This window comes from Diplotaxodon limnothrissa, linkage group LG7, assembly GCF_057381915.1.
Source record: "Diplotaxodon limnothrissa isolate DT_005_m linkage group LG7, D_limnothrissa_male_GT1.1, whole genome shotgun sequence".
Classification (NCBI taxonomy): domain Eukaryota; kingdom Metazoa; phylum Chordata; class Actinopteri; order Cichliformes; family Cichlidae; genus Diplotaxodon; species Diplotaxodon limnothrissa.
The window spans coordinates 66,550,713-66,571,835 of NC_140602.1; the positions used below are offsets into that span (position 1 = coordinate 66,550,713).

The 21,123-nt window shown below is 43.0% G+C and overlaps 3 protein-coding genes across 3 annotated transcripts; 2 read left to right on the top strand and 1 right to left on the bottom strand.

Moving 5' to 3' along the window:
- The first annotated feature begins 4,198 nt into the window (after positions 1–4,198).
- Positions 4,199–5,267, top strand: LOC146629608 (monocyte chemotactic protein 1B-like). The gene is made up of 3 exons (XM_085358748.1): positions 4,199–4,280; positions 4,946–5,063; positions 5,153–5,267. Exons 1-3 carry the CDS (start codon positions 4,214–4,216, stop codon positions 5,265–5,267), a joined length of 300 nt encoding a protein of 99 aa, XP_085214874.1. The 5' UTR covers positions 4,199–4,213.
- A 6,936-nt stretch (positions 5,268–12,203) lies between these two features.
- On the top strand, positions 12,204–13,137 carry LOC146629609 (monocyte chemotactic protein 1B-like). Its single transcript, XM_085358749.1, has 3 exons — positions 12,204–12,285; positions 12,816–12,933; positions 13,023–13,137. The coding sequence occupies exons 1-3, from the start codon at positions 12,219–12,221 to the stop codon at positions 13,135–13,137; spliced, it is 300 nt and encodes a 99-aa protein (XP_085214875.1). The 5' UTR covers positions 12,204–12,218.
- Positions 13,138–20,042: 6,905 nt separating this feature from the next.
- Positions 20,043–20,898, bottom strand: LOC146629610 (monocyte chemotactic protein 1B-like). Its single transcript, XM_085358750.1, has 3 exons — positions 20,817–20,898; positions 20,247–20,364; positions 20,043–20,157 (listed from the first exon to the last, which is right to left on the bottom strand). The coding sequence occupies exons 1-3, from the start codon at positions 20,881–20,883 to the stop codon at positions 20,043–20,045; spliced, it is 300 nt and encodes a 99-aa protein (XP_085214876.1). The 5' UTR covers positions 20,884–20,898.
- Between the last annotated feature and the right edge of the window lie 225 nt (positions 20,899–21,123).

The window sequence follows — 21,123 nt, forward strand, 5'->3', positions numbered from 1 at the left end:
ACACCTCACCACTCTCTTGCTTTCGTCATACATGTCCTGCTCCACCCTCACATACTTCTCTGCCACTGCAGACTTCCTCACACAGCACCACAGTTCATCTCTTGGCATTCAGTCATATGGTTTGTCTAGATTCACAAAGACACAGTGCAACTCCTTCTCTGTCCTTCTCATCTCCTGTACTACTGACTACTTTCTTCATGTCTCTACCTCATCACTTACTGGTGATTCTATTATTAGAAACCTTAAGTTAGAGACTTTGTGAGCTCAATCGATTGTATTCCACATGAGTATCCAGCGTGTGGACAGGAAGCAGAGATGCAGTTGTAGATGGCTCTGCAACTTCTCTCATTCTGTCATCCTCCAACAACCCATCGCCATAAAGTCTGTTTCTGCTCCCAGTCCACCTAATTATAGACCCAGTTTTAACTTTCCTCTTATTTCACAAAATCTGAAGAAATCCATCAAAATGAGATCTAATCAGATGATGTCTTAGAGCACAGCAAAATCATGTTAATAATTTGGTTCATTTCCTCCACATTACAAAGGTAAGTTAAAGGATAAATGTCCTACAGGCCTTTCTGGATGGCATAGGGACAGTGAATGAGTCCAGGCTAGGCTGGACCTCTGATGGTGTTCTTGGCTTTTAAGGCTCCACCTGAGATTGATTGCACACAGTTTGGCCACCAGCTGTTTTTATGATGTGCTGGAGAGCTCTCCTGTTCAGAGACATGCAACTAATGTACCATGCTGTGATGCAGTATGATGACAGATGCTGTGGTGGACCTCTGAAAACTGACCAGCACACAGACCTGTGGTGATTAGTAGAAACGTAGCTTGGACCATTACGGCAAGGCTGGGATGGTCAGTTTGGTAAAGTAAATCTGTTGGGCATCTTTCTTTGCCTTTAGACAACAATTCTGATGGCAAAAGAGCCAAACGGGACAGGCCAAAAAAAAAAAAAAAAAAAAAAAAAAAAAAAAAAAGTAGAAACGTAGCTTTTCAATTTCAATTTCTTTTATTTATACAGCGCCAATTAACAACAACAGTCCCCTCAAGGTGCTTTATATTGTAAGGCAGACTCTACAATAATAGATACAGAGAAAAATGTAACAATCATGTGATCCCCTATGAGCAAGCACTTTGGCGACAGTGGGAAGGAAAAACTCCCTTTCAAACCTAATCTTAAAAGTAGAGATAGTGTCTGTCTCCTGAATCCAAACTGGAAGCTGGTTCCACAGAAGAGGGGCCTGAAAACTGAAGGCTCTGCCTCCCATTCTACTTTTAAATACTCTAGGAACAACAAGTAGGCCTGCCGTGTGAGAGTGAAGTGCTCTAATAGGGTGATATGGTACTACAAGGTCATTAAGATAAGATGGGGCCTGATTATTTAAGACCTTGTATGTGAGGAGCAGGATTTTGAATTCTGGTTGTAACAGGAAGCCAATGAAGGGAAGCCAAAACAGGAGAAATCTGCTTTCTCTTTCTAGTCCCTGTCAGGACTCTTGCTGCAGCATTTTGGATTAGCTGAAGGCTTTTCAGGGAGTTTTTGGGACATCCTGATAATAATGAATTGCAGTCGTCCAGCCTGGAAGTAATAAATGTATGAACTAGTTTTTCAGCATCACTCTGAGACAGGATATTTCTAATTTTAGAGATGTTTCAAAAATGGAAGAAAGCAGTCTTACATATTTGTTTAATATGTGCGTTGAAGGACATGTCCTGATCAAAAATGACTCCAAGGTTCTTGGCTTTGCTTTGTGTCATTTAACAAACTCAGCAACATGTTTAAAACTGAGTTTAAAATTCTAAGCGTGTGTAATGGGCAGAAAAAATACATTCTCGTCCACTAGAGGGCAGTACAGCCACGTGCTCTAATTAAATTGGTAGCAAAGTAAAACTTTTTCCAGTAAAACTGAAGAAGACGAAAAAGAAATTACATAATAGTCAGGCTGCGAGAGAGACAGCGCAATGCCTCATAGCAATAGATAAATATTTGAAAAGAAAAAAAGTAGTCAGTCTGACCTGGGTTCTGGAGAAATTCCGGCCCAGATGAAGACCCTAGCACGAGTAGTGGTGAGAAGAAAGCAAAAAAGTTATACTGATGATCAAAATGCTTTTTGTGACATTTTTGTTTGGTGGTGTGCTGTGTGATTTTTCTAATGTGAAATATCTGCTGTGGCTCCAAAAGGTTCGGAAACACTGCTATAAGGTGTTGTATCACATCAAAATGATTATTGCTGTGCTTCTGTTTTACACTGAATGATGGGGAAATATTGTTTGTTTTCTGCAAAATTACAATGAAAATGCACACTATTTAAAATGACTTACAGTGTAATGATTTCCTTGAATTACTTTTGGAGAATTACGTCCTTAGGCATGGGACGTATTATAAACTATTACCAAATCTGTCTAGCCGGGGTCAGCATATCACAAATATATACATATTCGTTTTTCAGCATCATTCTGAGACAAGATGTTTCTAATATACAGACATCTAGTGTAATGCAATTGATTGTACACTGCTGTGTAGTCCATTGTTTTTAAATTATGTGTTATCAAAAATGATTTCAGGAAACACTGTTAAATGTGCAGTTTCTATGCCATATGTGAGGACATGATCCAGAGTGTGGGATCATTTCCAGTTTAAGAAAAGCCAATTGAGTCTAATAAAAAGTTAAATGATGTTTTGAAATTGTCGTTTTCAACATCTACACAGATATTAAAATAACCTGCACTATTTATTTGATCATAACTGAGTGGTAACACGGGTAAAATGCGGAGAAATCAGAGAGTAACTCTGAGTAAGAGCTAGAGGGATGGTAGATTATTACAACAAAAAATGTTTTTTTGAGTTTTTCAGGAAGGGTGGACAAAGGTCAGAGTCAGGCTTTCAAATGAATTAAAACTGTCTGTCTGTCTTTGGTTGATTAATAGGCTAAAATGAAAGATTACTGCCTCTCCTCCTCCTCTGCCTGTGCGTTGAGGACTGACAGTTAGCTGGGATTTTTTGGTGGATTCTGAGCAGACAGTCTATATGTGGATGGGGTGTTGGGGGAATAACAGGAGGTGGGACACTGCAGAGAGGCGTGTAAGATTCCAGCTCTGCTTCCTGGTTGCATCTCTGGATAGTCACGTTTTGGGGTGCTTAATAAAAGCACTCATTTTTCTCAAAATAAGAGCTGCTCCATCTACAGTGAGATGGATGACGTCTCTCCTAATAATAGCAGAGGTTCCCTAGAAAGTTTCACAATTTTCTGTGAAGCCAAAGTTGCTTTCTGGACAGACAGCCAGCAATTTATGGAGAATACGCACTCCTTGTCTGACTGTGCGGGGGGCCGGAAAAAAATTACAAGCTCCAGTACTGTTTTATGAAAGATACAAACTGACTCATTAATAAAAACTGATTTTTATTTCCCTTTTTATAACTAGAGAAGGAAAGAAGGACTATCGACTGGCTAGGCAGAGAGGCCAATCTGGAAAGGATGTGCAGCAGATTAGGGTGATGAAGGAAAGAGATGGAAATGTACTGATAGGTGAAGAGGGGTGCTGAGAAGAAGGAAGGAGTACTTTGAGGCTGAAAAAAGAAGAAAATGAGGTAGAGCGAAGTAGAAAGATGAATAACCGTTAGTTATTCAGAAGGTAAAGAGGATCAGTAAGAAGGAAATGCCGGCAGCTGTGAAGAGAATGAAGAGTGGAAAGGAGGTTGGTGCAGATGACATTACTGTGGAGATATGGAGACTGATTAAAGAGAGGGCAGTGGACTTTTTAACCAGATTGTTTAACACAATCTTGGAGATTGAGAGGATTCATGAGAAGCTGCAGTAAGTACAACTTATTAAACTGACCTTTGGCACCTTTGTTTTGTCTGAAAACTCATATGTCTGATATAAAGACACTTAACTGTTTCACACTGTATCAACAATGAAAGGTCTGTGGTGTCAGAATAGAAAGCACATAGGAAGTTGGACAGACCAGAGGTCCCATTTGAGAGAGGCGTAGTGAAAAGGGAAACTGAACAGTTCCCTGTTTTAGTGAAACTCGACTCGTCACAAACTTTCCAAGATGCACAACAGGGTCTGCCCCGCTTCTTCTTCCAACTGTATAAATGTGAAGCAGGTGGACAGCAGTGACACAGCACAGAGAACAAGCCGACAGAGCTCAGCTGAGACTTTAATCCACTGTTGCAACACGAAGCCAACAAACAAACTTCAGGATGGCCGCTCCTCGTCTCGCTCTGTCTGTGGTTGTGCTCATGCTGGCTGTCATCGCTCTGACTGAGGGTAAGGCTCATTTTAATGATCTGACCTTTACACTGTGTGATGAATAACAATTTGAAATTAATATTAATATTAATATTCAGCGTTTATACGTAACAATAAAATGTTTTTTTTTATTTTTAATTGAGAAAAACAAAAACAAATCACTCAAATCATTAATTTTATTACAAAGCAACAATAATTCTTGGCTGTTTTATTTACAAACTAATAGACCATTAATAGCAAGCTATTGATTTTATTTTTGATAAACAATGTATGAAACTTTTCTTCAATCTTTTTCATTCATAGGAGTTACTAGAAAGAAATTCTATTTCTGAAGCTAAAGTCATGAACCATTAAAGCTGTAGCATTCAGTAGTTTGTCTAAGATAAAGAGTCCATTCTAATGTGCAATATGAAAATAATTAATGTTAATGCAGCATTAAACTTAATATTAACATATTACTTCATAGATACAGTAAACAGAGGACAGGTCACATGACAAATCTGACCACTTCATAACTCAGGGGAACAAATGAGCAGTTGCACAGTGTCGTCAACTAAACATACAGTATCAGATGTGACCTCACACCAGCCAGCAGGAAACTGAATCGGAACAAAAACCAGGAAGCAGATGATGTGGTGCTGTGTCAGTGGCTCAGTTGTTAACTTGTTCCTGTTTGTTTGCAGGTATGCGCGGTGCTGGCCCAAAAAAGTGCTGCTTCCGCTTCAATGACCAGGAAGTGCCTAAAGGAAGAGTGGTCAGCTACGCCAAGACCAGCCAGCGCTGCTCCAAGTCCGCCATCCTGTAAGTACACAACCTCACAAACACACATCACCACCATCACCAAACCTGCCCCTCCATCCTCTGACTCTCCTCTTTCTGTGAACCTTCAGGCTGAACACAGTGGCAGGCCGACAGCTGTGTGTCAGACCTTCGGCCCCCTGGGTGAAGCAGCTCATCAGCTACCTGGATGCCAAAGCCGTCCCAGGACAGACATCCAACCTGTAACCATGGAAACTACTGTGGAAGAGCCTTCATGGACAAAAGCTGGACAGTTTATATGTTTAAATGCTGGAAGTTTGTATAACCAAACAGCAGCTCTTCTGTCTACATGCTGAATCTGTATCAGATATTCTTATACTTAAAGACATAATTATGAGATTCATTTGCAAATAGGAATAATTTCCTGCAATCCAAACATTTCTTTGTTTGTTTACTCTGTCGTTCTTTTAATACTGATATTTAATATTTTTACATTTCTGACTTTGAATATTTATCTTATTATACTGAATAACGAGTGTTTTTGCTTAATACAACACTGAAAGTCTGACCGTAAGCACTGTGATACTTTGGAGTGTAATCTGAAATGACTTGAGAAGCTGTTCTTTGTGAAAGAGCAGTGCCTCCCACCTCCACATGGTGTCATCAGTAAACAGCAGAGTATAAGCTATGGGCTGCAGCACTGTTCCTGCACTGTGGACAGTTCGCTTGGTTTTGATGTAAAACTTAAGTATTTGTGTTTTTATGATTGTGCTGAAAACTTCACTTTAAAATAAAGGATAAAGGATCAGTGAAACTTTGTCATTGTGTGTCTTCTTACAGAGTGTAACAGCTCGTGTCACATAAACAGACAATGGAACAACTACTGATGTCCTTTGCAGGTGTAGAGTTCAACCTTCACTTTAAAAAAAAAACAAACAGGAAATGACACTTAAGCAAATCCTTGCTTGCCTGTGATTCAGAAAATTTTTAAACTCAGTTTTAAACATGTTGCTGTTTGTTAGATTACACAAAGCAAAGCCAAGAACCTTGGAGTCATTTTTGACCAGGACATGTCCTTCAATGCACAAATTAAACAAATATGTAAGACTGCTTTCTTCCATTTTTGAAACATCTCTAAAATTAGAAATATCCTGTCTCAGAGTGACGCTGAAAAACTAGTTCATACATTTATTACTTCCAGGCTGGACTACTGCAATTCATTATCATCAGGAAGTCCTAAAAACTCCCTGAAAAACCTTCAGTTAATCCAAAATGCTGCAGCAAGAGTCCTGACAGGGACTAGAAAGAGAGAGCAGATTTCCCCTTCATTGGCTCCCTGTTACAACCAGAATTCAAAATCCTGCTCCTCACATACAAGGTCTTAAATAATCAGGCCCCATCTTATCTTAATGACCTTGTAGTACCATATCACCCTATTAGAGCACTTCGCTCTCGCACTGCAGGCTTACTTGTTGTTCCTAGAGTATTTAAAAGTAGAATGGGAGGCAGAGCCTTCAGTTTTCAGGCCCCTCTTCTGTGGAACCAGCTTCCAGTTTGGATTCAGGAGACAGACACTATCTCTACTTTTAAGATTAGGCTTAAAACTTTCCTTTTTTCTAAATCATATAGTCAGGTCTGGACCAGGTGACCCTGAATCTGTCACGGCTGGGGCAGCAGTTGTGTGATGGAGTGAATGAGGACCCATGTTGCAGACAGTGGCGGAGGTGCGAGTGGGTTTATTTACAGTGCACAATAAGAAAGGCGAGGGCAGAACTGAACATAAACCTAAACTGGGGAAAACTCATAATAACAAAACACAAAACCATAACTGACAAAGTCACACGCAGGGAAAGACACAAGGCAGTAGGCAGGGGATGGAGAGCTGGAAATGGAGAGAAGAATGTGGAGCAGAGAGACGCAGAATAACACAGACGAACCGACGAGGAACACAAGCAGGCATACACTATAAATACAAACAAGGTAATCAGGTAATGACACACAGGAGTGGAGCACAGCTGATCCTAATTCACAGGATGACAGGAAGACACAAACTGACACAGTGATAAGAGACCCAGACCTTCAAAGTAAAACAGAAATTCACAAAGACAAACTCAGGGACACAAACAAAGCACAGAAGGGAGAACACTAAAGCACTAAACACAAGAACCAAACCCTAAGCCCAAATACAAAATAAGAATTACCACAAAACATAAGATGATACCAAAAGGAAACACAAAACGCTGGGTCACCAAACCAGGAGCATGACAGAATCCTCCCTTAGTTATGCTGCAACAGGTGTAGGTTGCTGGGAGATTCCCATGATGCACTGAGTATTTCTTCTTCAGTCACCTTGCTCAGTCATTATGTGTTAACAGACCTCTCTGCATTGAATCGTACTTGTTATTAACCTCTGTCTCTCTTCCACAGCATGTCTTTTATCCTGTCTTCCTTCTCTCACCCCAACCGGTCGCAGCAGATGGCCCCGCCCCTCCCTGAGCCTGGTTCTGCCGGAGGTTTCTTCCTGTTAAAAGGGAGTTTTTCCTTCCCACTGTCGCCAAAGTGCTTGCTCATAGGGGGTCATACGTTTGTTAATTTTTTCTCTGTATCTATTATTGTAGAGTCTACCTTACAATATAAAGCACCTTGAGGGGACTGTTGTTGTTAATTGGCGCTGTATAAATAAATGAAATTGAAATTGAAAAGCTACGTTTCTACTAATCACCACAGGTCTGTGTGCTGGTCAGTTTTCAGAGGTCCACCACAGCATCTGTCATCATACTGCATCACAGCATGGTACATTAGTTGCATGTCTCTGAACAGGAGAGCTCTCCAGCACATCATAAAAACAGCTGGTGGCCAAACTGTGTGCAATCAATCTCAGGTGGAGCCTTAAAAGCCAAGAACACCATCAGAGGTCCAGCCTAGCCTGGACTCATTCACTGTCCCTATGCCATCCAGAAAGGCCTGTAGGACATTTATCCTTTAACTTACCTTTGTAATGTGGAGGAAATGAACCAAATTATTAACATGATTTTGCTGTGCTCTAAGACATCATCTGATTAGATCTCATTTTGATGGATTGGTGATAAGTGTTCCAAGCAGGTCCTTGGACGACTCAAGCAGGTGGTTTTAGCCACAAAAAGCTTTTACGCTGCCGATAATAGCAAAATGGTTAATGCTGCATGTCTTCATCATGAATAATCCTGTTAAAAATCTCTTTTCCAGCATCCTTTTAAAACTTTTGGGACATTTCTTCAGATTTTGTGAAATAAGAGGAAGGTTAAAACTGGGTCTATAATTAGGTGGACTGAGAGCAGACACAGACTTTATGGGGATGGGTTGTTTTTTTTTTTGTTTTTGTTTTTTTTTGTGTCCCGTTTGGATCTTTAGCCATCAGAATTGTTGTCTTAAGGCCAAGAAAGATGCCAAGCGGATTTATTTTACCAAGTGGATCATCATGGCCTTGCCATATTGGTCCATTTGATTGACCTTTATTATAATTATGAATTTATTTTATTTTCAGTTCCTACAAACGGGACAGACATGACTGGGGGATAGGACAGGGAGAAAGAATGAAAGAAAGAGAGGGAGAGAAAGAAAACCAAAGGGGAGAAGAGACGGTGAGAAGGGGGGGAAGAAAGAAAAAAAAAAACCAAACAACAAAAAAAAACAAAACACCTGGGTCACCTGTATGGAGAAAAAAAACAGAAGAGAAAGCAAACAACAAAGAGCAACATAATAAAAAAAACGGCACCATCACAATAAACTAGCTAGCAGTAAATATCAGTAGATACTAAGTAATAAACGATATTGTGCAGCACGCAAGATAGACAGCGCACAATGTGCTTTGAGGCAGCAGCCAAGAAAGCTGTAGTCCGCGTCTGTGAATACCCGTGTGTACACCTGTGTGCATACCTGTGTGGATCAGCATGCTTGCATTCCAAAGGTTTCTCCATGTAACGATCTGCTAGGGAGTGTGGGGGAGCCACAGCCCCGTCCTCCAGGGTATGAAGCAGGTATGGAGGAGATCAAAACTCCAGACATCCAGAGGCCCCCAGAACACATGAGACCAAGGAAGACCAACAAAGGGGCAGCCGCGCCACTGTCCCAGTAAGAGCTGAGGAAAGTCCCAGATGAGGGCTCACTCAGCAGCCGCGGAGCAGAAGACAGGGGGAGTTGCAGTGACGTGCCCGTGAGCTCCGCCGGCAGCCAGCCGTGCCTGAGTGACCGAGCCCCAGGCCGAGAGGCCGGGGGCACCCCACCTCTGAAGTGGCCCGAGCGAGCCCCAGGCTCCAGGCCCCGATAAGCGGCCGCCAAGGAGTGAGCCGGTGTGTACCTGGACGCCCATTCCCGGACACAAAGAACCACCAACGCACCGATGTCTGAGGGAGTCCGCCACTGGCAGGGGAAGTGGTGGTGGGTGGAGATAGGCCTCCAAACCTTGGAGGGCCTGAGATGTCCCCAGAGAGGTGGCGTCTGATACCCAACCTGACATATAGACACAGACATACAGGCACACACAGATACAAACATCCATTCCCACCCTCATGCTCTCATATGCACTTACTCCACACTCAACCAACGTGGAGACAGACATAAAGAGACGCTGTACACATGATCACACTCCCCAAGCGTACTCTACAAACCGGGTCTAGGTACCCTTGCCCCTGGAGGGGGGAACTGCACCCAGACCCAGGTGGTGTTACCCTTTTCCCTGCGGTGGGGAGAAGCAGACCGCCCCGACTCCGCAGCAGCAGGGAGGCCCCACACTCCAGACCGCAGTCGGACGGCCAACTCCTCCTAGCCCCCCCGCTCCAGCAGGCCGCAGAGAATGGGGGTGAGAGAAGACTCCAAACCTCCCTCCACCCGCTCATTGTAGTGTTGATGCATGTGTGTTCTAAGGTGCAATTAAAACCCAGGAGGGCATGGAGCTACCTGCCAGAGAGCAGCAGGTAAGCGCATAGTCCCTCCTGATAGCCCTCAATGTCTACGTGTATTCAAAATTGAGAGGTGGGCAACGACGCCAGGGGTGAGGTGTACACCCTGATGGTAATTTGGACTCCGTGTATCGTGCCCACCCCCAAGATCCTATATGTATGTGTAATGAGAGTGTGAGTAATGTGAATGTCTAAGTTGTGGGATAAAATTGAGGCAGAGGCAGCCAGAAGGGGACAGAGGGGGGGGGGGGGGGGGGGGGGGTAGCCTCCTCTGCACCCTGGTGACATACCCTTACTCCAAGGCCCTGCATGTGTGGGTGGTTGTGGTGGAGCGGGAGGGTTGTTGGAGGATGACAGAAGGAGAGAAGTTGCAGAGCCATCTACAACTGCATCTCTGCTTCCTGTCCAAACGCTGGATACTCATGTGGAATACAATCGGTTGAGCTCACAAAGTCTCTAACTTAAGGTTTCTAATAATAGACTCACCAGTAAGTGATGAGGTAGAGACATGAAGAAAGTAGTCAGTAGTACAGGAGATGACAGAGAAGGAGTTGCACTGTGTCTTTGTGAATCTAGACAAACCATATGACTGAATGCCAAGAGATGAACTGTGGTGCTGTGTGAGGAAGTCTGCAGTGGCAGAGAAGTATGTGAGGGTGGAGCAGGACATGTATGACGAAAGCAAGAGAGTGGTGAGGTGTGTGGTAGGAGGGACGGACCGGTTGAGGGTGGAGGCGGGATTACATCATGGATCAACTCTCAGTCTCTTCTTGTTTTCAGTGGTGACGGTGAAAAGAAGAGAGAGAGAGAGAGGTGATGGATGGAGTTAGCCTGCGTGCAGATGTGCATGACAAATGTCACCTGTTACACAACATTGTGAGGGTGATGCACATTGTCCCTGCTGCTTTTCTGTACATGTTAAAAATTCAGCACAGACAGTTTTTAGTACTAGTTTATCCACAGACTGTATATTAAACAAATACACCAGGTGGGCACAGCCACCCAGACATCACCCAGTGATAGTTCTGCATGTGTGAAGCATGAAGCTGAGACTTTTGTCAGTTTTCAGCATTTATCAACCACACAAGCTAAGCCCACCCTAAAACACACCTGGCTTTATGATCCTTGTTACACTAGTGGGAACCACAACGTACAAAATGAACATTATGTGATATTTCGGAGGACTTGAAAATATCAGCTGAGACCATCAAACCACCAGGAAACTTTTTACTGAGGTCACACAACAAAGCAGCTACAGTGACGTTTATAGCAGACTTCTTTCTGAAACCACAGGAGTGGCTCCACCTGTTGGTCATTAGAAGAAATGCAGGTTTAAAGCAGTTAAATTCAACTTTATTTATATAGCGCCAAATCACAACAACAGTTGTTTCGAAGCGCTTTATTTTATAAGATAAAGACCCTACAATAATACAAGGTAAACATAGAAACCCCCACAGTCACATGACCTGCTATGAGCAAATGCTTTGGTGATTTCAGGACTTTTCACTCCAGAAATCTCCTGAAGTCCATCTTCAACCCATTTCATCTTCTTCTATTAACTGATTGTCTGGATGTTCACCAGACTGTGTTTCAGCCACATCGAGAGAAAAAGGTTGAAATCTGAGGAACATTTGTTTCTGCTCTTCTTCATATAAAGTTGCCCTATGAGAGCGCTCCAATACTGTAAAACAAGTATCACTTATGTTGCTGTTACAGTTTCACAACAGCTGGACTCAGACACGGGAATCGACTCAGAATAAAAGTTTACCCTAAGAAAGCTCGAAATGTGCAGAGTGGCTGAAAGGTGGGACTGCTCTTAGCATAAAGAGGACGCAGCAGGCAGCTAAGTCCATATTAATCCATATATAGGGGAAACTCCACGGGGTTGAACAAATACATGTCTGAATACTGATATGTCCTATATAGACACTTAACTGTTTCACACTGCATCAGCAATGAAAGGTCTGTGGTGTCAGAATAGAAAGCACATAGGAAGTTGGACAGACCAGAGAGACCTACTTTGGTCCCATTTGAGAGAGGCGTAGTGAAAAGGGAAACTGAACAGTTCCCTGTTTTAGTGAAACTCGACACGTCACAAATTTTTCCAAGGTGCCCAACAGGGTCTGCCCCGCTTCTTCTTCCAACTGTATAAATGTGAAGCAGGTGGACAGCAGTGACACAGCACAGAGAACAAGCCGACAGAGCTCAGCTGAGACTTTAATCCACTGTTGCAACACGAAGCCAACAAACAAACTTCAGGATGGCCGCTCCTCGTCTCGCTCTGTCTGTGGTTGTGCTCATGCTGGCTGTCATCGCTCTGACTGAGGGTAAGGCTCGTTTTAATGATCTGACCTTTACACTGTGTGATGAATAACAATTTCTTTCTCCTTTAAATGTAATATTAATTCATATTCAACGTATATATAAAACAAACAAAAAACAAAATAAAGCACACACAAGTCTCAGGACATTCAAATGTGCAATGTGAAAATAATAACTCAAAGTGATGATTATATATCTAAATGTCGGCAATGACTAGACAATAATTTCTAATGAAAACAGCAGAGCTGAACAAATCTGAAAGTAAAATAATTAATGTTAATGCAGCATTAGACTTAATATTAACATATCACTTCATAGATACAGTAAACAGAGGACAGGTCACATGACAAATCTGACCACTTCATAACTCAGGGGAACAAATGAGCAGTTGCACAGTGTCGTCAACTAAACATACAGTATCAGATGTGACCTCACACCAGCCAGCAGGAAACTGAATCGGAACAAAAACCAGGAAGCAGATGATGTGGTGCTGTGTCAGTGGCTCAGTTGTTAACTTGTTCCTGTTTGTTTGCAGGTATGCGCGGTGCTGGCCCAAAAAAGTGCTGCTTCCGCTTCAATGACCAGGAAGTGCCTAAAGGAAGAGTGGTCAGCTACGCCAAGACCAGCCAGCGCTGCTCCAAGTCCGCCATCCTGTAAGTACACAACCTCACAAACACACATCACCACCATCACCAAACCTGCCCCTCCATCCTCTGACTCTCCTCTTTCTGTGAACCTTCAGGCTGAACACAGTGGCAGGCCGACAGCTGTGTGTCAGACCTTCGGCCCCCTGGGTGAAGCAGCTCATCAGCTACCTGGATGCCAAAGCCGTCCCAGGACAGACATCCAACCTGTAACCATGGAAACTACTGTGGAAGAGCCTTCATGGACAAAAGCTGGACAGTTTATATGTTTAAATGCTGGAAGTTTGTATAACCAAACAGCAGCTCTTCTGTCTACATGCTGAATCTGTATCAGATATTCTTATACTTAAAGACATAATTATGAGATTCATTTGCAAATAGGAATAATTTCCTGCAATCCAAACATTTCTTTGTTTGTTTACTCTGTCGTTCTTTTAATACTGATATTTAATATTTTTACATTTCTGACTTTGATTATTTATCTTATTATACTGAATAACGAGTGTTTTTGCTTAATACAACACTGAAAGTCTGACCGTAAGCACTGTGATACTTTGGAGTGTAATCTGAAATGACTTGAGAAGCTGTTCTTTGTGAAAGAGCAGTGCCTCCCACCTCCACATGGTGTCATCAGTAAACAGCAGAGTATAAGCTATGGGCTGCAGCACTGTTCCTGCACTGTGGACAGTTCGCTTGGTTTTGATGTAAAACTTAAGTATTTGTGTTTTTATGATTGTGCTGATAACTTCACTTTAAAATAAAGGATAAAGGATCAGTGAAACTTTGTCATTGTGAGTCTTCTTACAGAGTGTAACAGCTCGTGTCACATAAACAGACAATGAAACAACTACTGATGTCCTTTGCAGGTGTAGAGTTCAACCTTCACTTGTTCAAAATAAAGAGAAATAACATTTAACCAAATCCTTGTTTGCTTGTGATTCCGATGCCCTTTTTCAATTCTCAATTACACAAGTCCGTTCTCGCGTTCTTGCTAAGTCCGGACTTTATGATAACGTGAGTACGGACTGGAGATTTGTACCATTGGAACACCAGCGTACTTGATGATGTCACATTTCCGGAATTTTTACTGCCTTCCCCTCTTAATTTAACTGTGATTAATATGTTATGAAGCTTAACTTTAATCTCAGCTAAACCGATTTCCTCAGGAACAAATAAAATACTGAAATAAACCAAACATTAACATTTTAAGTTATATAAGACACTTATATATTATGTTTAACCGGAGTAGCGAAAGACAGCGGGGGGTGGAGTCCGCTGTTTTCGCTGGGCTCTAATGAGCCTTGACCTCCCGGTCTGCTATCGAGCTGGCGGGTAACAGATTTCTCCGAAACGTCAGAGCACTTTTGCGAATATGTGATGTCTTGATAAACTGAGCTGTGCTTATCTGTGCTCAGTGTTGGGAAGGTTACTTTTAAAATGTATTCCATTACAGAATACAGAATACATGCCCCAAAATGTATTCTGTAACGTATTCCGTTACGTTACTCAATGACAGTAACGTATTCTGAATACTTTGGATTACTTAATATATTATCATGCTTTTTACAACAACGTGAATGTACTATTGCTGTGTGATTTATTACTATTACTGAAGGTCCGCGACTCCGAGCTGTAGTAAAGGGACCCCTGACTAATACGGCGGGGTCCCTGTCGGCTCGTAGCCGAAAAATAGCTTTACTTTGTTGTGTGGGTCAACTTTTCTTGCGAGGGACAGAGAGAGGCGTTGAAAGGCTGCTCCAATGGAACTTATTGTTTTCGGAGGAAAACACGAACACGGTGTACAGTCGAGTCTTAATAGCTTACTTACAACTGGGCTCGTCAGGCACTCTTCTTGGCTGAAGTGGTTATTATTATATTTACATGCTTCCAGCTCCCGTTTTTCCTCGATGACAACTCCTACCGTTCCACTCCCCTTTTTCGACCCCCTCGCGCTCACAGACCCATAACGTGTATGGCAGTCCATTCTCCCTGCAACACGGACTACACTGCCCATGATGCTTCATTCTTTAGAGCTATGCTTGTAGCATTCTGTCTGTTAGCTTAGCACAACAACAACAACGAAAAGGCGCTCTCTCACCCAGGAAACACACAGTCGCAGAGAGAGAGAGAGCGTCGCCCTGTAACCATGGCAACCGTAACGCTGCCGCCTGGAACAACAGAACGTAGCTGTCAAACAAAACCCAAACAGTCCTGACCCACCACAATATGAACCAGGAAAGTACCGCAGTGTAATCCATTTATTTCAACAAAGTAACTGTATTCTGAATACCACCTTTTTAAACGGTAACTGTAACGGAATACAGTTACTCATATTTTGTATTTTAAATACGTAACGGCGGTACATGTATTCCGTTACTCCCCAACACTGTCTGTGCTTCTCCACCAATGCTGCATTTGAGTTTTGATCGAAATTCTGTGGTATTTAACTCACCAAGTCCACACACAACACTCCCCACTCCAAAGCCTAACATTTTACACTAGGTGACAAATCGTCAGTATTTTACGCTCCTGCGCACCCAACATGTCCATATTTTCCCAGATTGGAAAAATGAGGAAACATGAGAACCATTTGGAATGAATCTTCACATGTACGTTCGTTTTACTTATCATTAAAGTCCTGGTTAAGGTTAGATCGGTTAGATAAGATTATGGTTATGGGTTAGGGATAAGGTTAGGGTTAGGGCTGCAATACACGGCTGGGACGTGGATTACCACAGGAGCGTCATTCTGCTGGATTTCATCCATAAGCCGGCACGTGGCATAAGAATGCGGAAGGTCACCTTTCGGGTGCCTCAGGAACGTCTCGGGACTTGACAAATCGACACTATATTATGCCTAGGCAGTGTGAACGGGCTGCAACACAAGTCACCACTGATGCATGCCCAATAAAACGGGTGGAGCAAGAAGACATCAGGGAATTTTTTGCTTTCTCGGCTTGATGCGTACTTTGCGGGTTTCCAAATTCATGGGCTTCGTCCTCCTGAGGCCGCATGTGTAGGCCAATTATGTAACAGCAATGCAACAAAGGCTGTCCAATTTCGTAGACTCCTCCAAATGCAAGTGACAAATACATGCTCCTTTTCCCCAGATTTGAAGGATGGGTCAGGTGTATCCTTCGTGGCCCACCATGTCCCAGAATTCATAGTGCGGCCCAGCCAATTCCAGTTTCCAACAATGGTGGCCGCCACTAAGTTTTAATATTACTGTTATTATTCTTTCTGGGTCACAAAATAAACTTTTAAGATATTTTCAGGCAAGAATGTAGCTATGTAAACTTCAAATATCTGCTCAGTTTATCAAGGCATCATATTTGCGACATTTTCGGAGACTGATATAGAAGTATACATATATATATATACACTCAACAAAAATATAAACGCAACACCTTTGTTACTGCTCCCATTCCCCATGGGATGGACGTAGAGACCTAAAATTCATTCCAGATACACAATATAACCATCCCTCCCAAACAGTGGTCACAAATCAGTCCAAATGTGTGGTAGTGGGCACATCTGCTATATTGAGATAATCCATCCCACCTCACAGGTGTGCCACATCAGGATGCTGATCTGACATCATGAGTAGTGCACAGGTGTACCTCAGACTGCCCACAACAAAAGGCCACCCTGGAATTTGCAGTTTTTTACGCTATTGGGGGTCTGGGGACCCAGAACCGGTCAGTATCTGGTGTGACCACCATTTGCCTCATGCAGTGCAACACATCGTCGCATGGAGTCTATCAGATTGTCAATTGTGGCCTGTGGAATGTTGGTCCACTCCACTTCAATGGCTGTGCGAGGTTGTTGGATATTCGTGGGAACTGGTACACGCTGTCGTATACGCCGGTCAAGCACATCCCGAACATGCTCAATGGGTGACATGTCCGGTGAATATGCTGGCCATGCAAGAACTGGGACATTCTCAGCTGCCATCTGCCCTGAACAATGTGAACCATGATTCATCCGTGAAGCGCACACCTCTCCAACGTGCCAGACGCCATCGAATGTGAGCATTTGCCCACACAAGTCTGTTACGGCGACGAGCTGGAGTCAGGTCAAGACCCCGATGAGGACGACGGGCATGCAGTTGAGCGTCCCTGAGATGGTTTCTGGCAGTTTGTGCAGAAATTGTTTGGTTGTGCAAACCAATTGTTCCAGCAGCTGTCTGGGTGGCTGGTCTCAGACGATCTTGGAGGTGAACCTGCTGGATGTGGAGGTCCTGGGCTGGTGTGGTTACACGAGGTCTGCGGGTGTGAGGCCGGTTGGATGTGCTGCCATATTCTCTGAAACGCCTGTGGAGACAGCTTATGGTTGAGAAATGAACATTCAATGCACGGGCGACAGATCTGGTTGACATTCCTGCTGTCAGCATGCCAATTGCACGCTCCCTCATTGCTTGTGGCATTTGTGGCACATTCCAGGGTGGCCTTTTGTTGTGGGCAGTCTGAGGTACACCTGTGCACTACTCATGATGTCAGATCAGCATCCTGATGTGGCACACCTGTGAGGTGGGATGGATTATCTCAATATAGCAGATGTGCCCACTACCACACATTTGGACTGATTTGTGACCACTGTTTGGGAGGGATGGTTATATTGTGTATCTGGAATGAATATTAGGTCTCTACGTCCATCCCATGGGGAATGGGAGCAAAAACAAAAGTGTTGCGTTTATATTTTTGTTCAGTGTATATATATATATATATATATATATATATATATATATATATATATATATATATACAGTGTTGGGAAGGTTACTTTTAAAATGTATTCCATTACAGAATACAGAATACATGCCCCAAAATGTATTCTGTAACGTATTCCGTTACGTTACTCAATGACAGTAACGTATTCTGAATACTTTGGATTACTTAATATATTATCATGCTTTTTACAACAACGTGAATGTACTATTGCTGTGTGATTTATTACTATTACTGAAGGTCCGCGACTCCGAACTGTAGTAAAGGGACCCCTGACTAATACGGCGGGGTCCCTGTCGGCTCGTAGCCGAAAAATAGCTTTACTTTGTTGTGTGGGTCAACTTTTCTTGCGAGGGACAGAGAGAGGCGTTGAAAGACTGCTCCAACGGAACTTATTGTTTCGGAGGAAAACACGAACACGGTGTACAGTCGAGTCTTAATAGCTTACTTACAACTGGGCTCGTCAGGCACTCTTCTTGGCTGCAGTGGTTATTATTATATTTACATGCTTCCAGCTCCCGTTTTTGCTCGATGACAACTCGTACTTTGCCTTTTTCTCCCTCCCTCGCTCACAGACACATTAACGTGTATGGCAGTCCATTCTCCCTGCAGCACGGACTACACTGCCCATGATGCTACATTCTTTAGAGCTATGCTTGTAGCATTCTGCCTGTTAGCTTAGCACAACAACAACAACAACAACAAAAGGCGCTCTCTCACCCAGGAATCACACAGTCGCAGAGAGAGAGAGAGAGAGCGTCGCCCTGTAACCATGGCAACCGTAACGCTGCCGCCTGGAACAACAGCACGTAGCTGTCAAACAAAACCCAAACAGTCCTGACCCACCACAATATGAACCAGGAAAGTACCGCAGTGTAATCCATTTATTTCAACAAAGTAACTGTATTCTGAATACCACCTTTTTAAACGGTAACTGTAACGGAATACAGTTACTCATATTTTGTATTTTAAATACGTAACGGCGGTACATGTATTCCGTTACTCCCCAACACTGTATATATATATATATATATATATATATATATATATATATATATATATATATATATATGTATATGTAAAAGTCACTTAGGTAACTTAAAAATGTTCTTGATTGGCTGTTTTCAGTGTTTAATTTCTTTGTGAGTAAATCGGTTTGGCTGAGATTACAGCTGAATAAACAGAAAAGTGATTAAAGAGAAGTGTGAGATGATCGAGGATTTACGCCAGTGTCCTGTTATATTTTAGACATCGAGGAGGAGACGGCTGAGTTTATTAAACTCCAGCTGGTGACGCAAATCTGAAGGCTAGACCGTCCAGTTTCACAGCCTCTCACTTCCAGCCCGGCCTTCGGAGGACACGGCCACCGCGGTCTATTTGGGCCGGGTCCTCCGAAGGCCGGGTAGGCCGGAAGGATGCAGGAGGATGCAGCCTATAAATTTGGACACCCCCTTTGAATTGGAACACTACTTGGTCTGATGACGTATCACGAGGCCACGAGACCGCAAATACGCACAAGTACGCATATTGAGACAGGCCCTTATAGTACGAATCAGGTGGAACTAGATAATCTGCCACAGCGCACCAGATCATTTCTCACAGCACACCTATGTGCCACGGCAAAGTGTGTGGGAAACAGTGCCTTATAGGACCCACTGGAGGGCTGCAAGAACACTTAACACAAATCCCTCAACGTGATCTTCAGCGAGAGGATATCATATTATCAGTACTATCATAAGTTGCTCTGGTGTCTATTTAAGTGACATGAGTTGTTGCAGTATGCAACAAAACACAGGATGACAAAGACAAACTTTAGCTGATCCTGTAACTTTAATTTAAGGAGTACACTTAGTAGCATAAGCATGCAAAACAAAAAAATGTTTACTCAGACTTTACATATAAACCAAACAAACTGTCCACAGTGCAGGAACAGTGCTGCAGCCTATAGCTTATACTCTGCTGTTTACTGATGACACCATGTGGAGGTGGGAGGCACTGCTCTTTCACAAAGAACAGCTTCTCAAGTCATTTCAGATTACACTTCAAAGTATCACAGTGCTTACGGTCAGACTTTCAGTGTTGTATTAAGCAAAAACACACTTGTTTTGTAAAATATCATAAAACATTCATAGTCAGAAATGTTAAATATCAGTATTAAAAGAATGGCAGTGTAAACAAGCACACACACAAAATCGTTGGACTGCAGAAAGATCATTCGTAAATTTTTTGACCCAGTGGAAACCTGTACTCAGGATGTAGCTATAACATTATGAGGTACAGATTCAGCATGTAGACAGAAGAGCTGCTGTTTGGTTATACAAACTTCCAGCATTTAAACATATAAACTGTCCAGCTTTTGTCCATGAAGGCTCTTCCAAAGTAGTTTCCATGGTTACAGGTTGGATGTCTCTCCTGGGACGGCTTTGGCATCCAGGTAGCTGATGAGCTGCTTCACCCAGGGGGCCGAAGGTCTGACACACAGCTGTCGGCCTGCCACTGTGTTCAGCCTGAAGGTTCACAGAAAGAGGAGAGTCAGAGGATGGAGGGGCAGGTTTGGTGATGGTGGTGATGTGTGTTTGTGAGGTTGTGTACTTACAGGATGGCGGGCTTGGAGCAGCGCTGGCTGGTCTTGACGTAGCTGACCACTTTTCCTTTAGGCACTTCCTGGTCATTGAAGCGGAAGCAGCACTTTTTTGGGCCAGTACCGCGCATACCTGCAAACAAACAGGAACAAGTTAACAACTGAGCCACTGACACAGCACCACATCATCTGCTTCTTGGTTTTTGTTCCGATTCAGTTTCCTGCTGGCTGGTGTGAGGTCACATCTGATACTGTATGTTTAGTTGACGACACTGTGCAACTGCTCATTTGTTCCCCTGAGTTATGAAGTGGTCAGATTTGTCATGTGACCTGTCCTCTCTTAACTATCTCTATGAAGTGATATGTTAATATTATTTGCTGCATTAATTCTGTGTGTGTGTTTTAATATTTTTGGAAAAATAGCGACTACTCATCACCAGTAATACAGGAAATCACACTAATGATTTACTATATGTCTTTGCATTTTTAATACATGTATATTCAGGACTAGATCTCAATATTTACTATTTGTTTTGGCTTCCATACCCAAAAATGTAAAAGTCTCTTAATTAAAACGAGCCTTACCCTCAGTCAGAGCGATGACAGCCAGCATGAGCACAACCACAGACAGAGCGAGACGAGGAGCGGCCATCCTGAAGTTTGTTTGTTGGCTTCGTGTTGCAACAGTGGATTAAAGTCTCAGCTGAGCTCTGTCGGCTTGTTCTCTGTGCTGTGTCACTGCTGTCCACCTGCTTCACATTTATACAGTTGGAAGAAGAAGCGGGGAGACCCCACTTTGCATCTTGGGAATATCCATGACGTGGCTGTGACTTTTGCCATTTTACTATAGAGGGTATTTTTTTTTGGGCTTTTTTTTCTCTGTGCTTTCGGT